At 31.0% G+C, this 1,313-nt stretch overlaps 1 protein-coding gene across 1 annotated transcript in view; it reads left to right on the top strand.

Moving 5' to 3' along the window:
- LOC108970566 (solute carrier family 12 member 6) overlaps positions 1–1,313 on the top strand; it is a gene marked incomplete at its 5' end in the record, with an annotated part of 10,202 nt that overhangs the window by 1,598 nt on the left and 7,291 nt on the right. Inside the window, 6 exon segments of the mRNA XM_018936025.1 lie at positions 287–369; positions 479–581; positions 646–751; positions 814–943; positions 999–1,117; positions 1,205–1,287. Of these exon segments, the coding sequence (XP_018791570.1) occupies positions 287–369; positions 479–581; positions 646–751; positions 814–943; positions 999–1,117; positions 1,205–1,287 (624 nt within the window).

The following is a 1,313-nucleotide window of genomic DNA, read 5'->3' as shown; positions in this document are numbered from 1 at the left end:
ACCTTTCTTAGCCCCAATATATCCGATATAATGATTTTCCACTTTTCACCTAATTTTAAACCGATTATGTTCGTCAGGTCACACAGTGCAATGATATAAATATCGCGCACACAGCTTGTCGTTATGTTATCGTGATCTGAATTTTAATGTGTTAATATAATATTATGTAATGAAACTATATCCCTAGTTTTCGGATCTAATTCATAAGTCCGATTTAATTTGATATACTTTTTTCTTATAAAAAAAAATAATAATAACAATGCTCTACCTCCTCAAAATCCAATAGACTATGTTAACAGCAATCTCCATGTCAGCAATCGCTACAAATGGAGTGGTGCCTGCCGGTGGAAGCTATTTCATGATTTCGAGGTAATCTTGAAAATTTCACTTTACTTTTACTTTATTTTACATTTACTTTAAGTATCACTGATTAACAAGTTTATATATTTTTCAAATTACAAATTTATCAATGAAATAGATCGTTGGGACCAGAATTCGGTGGCGCGGTGGGAATGTTATTTTATACCGGAACTACGTTGGCAGCTGCTATGTACATTGTGGGTGCTGTAGAAATCGTACTGGTATTTAATACTTATTAGAAAATTTAATGAAATATTTCATATTAAAAATGACACAATATCATAGACTTATATGGCGCCGTGGGCATCAATATTTGGCGATTTCACCAAGGATCCGGATGCAATGTATAATAACTTCAGAGTATACGGAACATTGCTTTTGCTTATTATGGGTGACTAAGGATTATTTGCGTACCTTAAAATTCTTAAATAAAGCAAAAAATATATATTTTAGGTTTAATTGTGTTTTTGGGTGTAAAGTTTGTAAATAAATTTGCAGCGGTTGCTTTAGCATGTGTAATATTCTCTATAATAGCGGTGTATATTGGAATATTTGACAATATTCACGGAAACGAAAAACTTTAGTAAGGCTCCAATCAATTTTAGTTATAAACTTCTATCGAACTAAATTATTTTCAGTATGTGTGTCCTTGGAAAGCGGTTACTTAAAGATATTCCCATAGATAATTGTACTAAAAGTGATACACTCTTGTCGGACCTGTTTTGCAATGATAATGGGTGCGATGAATATTACACAAGTACGTTATAAAAATAAACTAAATTAATTAAGTTGTATTTGTTTTTATCGTTGAGAATTTCTTATTATTATTATTTTTTTAAATCAGATAATAATGTTACCAAAGTCAAAGGTATCAAGGGTCTTGCTAGTGGCGTGTTCTATGAGAACTTATTACCATCATTTTTGGAAGTAAGTTTCCTCAAAATATCGTATTT

The sequence above is a fragment of the Bactrocera latifrons genome, unplaced genomic scaffold (assembly GCF_001853355.1).
Source record: "Bactrocera latifrons isolate USDA-ARS-PBARC rearing strain unplaced genomic scaffold, ASM185335v1 scaffold_300, whole genome shotgun sequence".
In the NCBI taxonomy this organism is placed as follows: Eukaryota; Metazoa; Arthropoda; class Insecta; order Diptera; family Tephritidae; genus Bactrocera; species Bactrocera latifrons.
The sequence above is the reverse complement of the archived record's forward strand: the minus strand, read 5'-3'. Positions and strand labels throughout refer to the sequence as shown.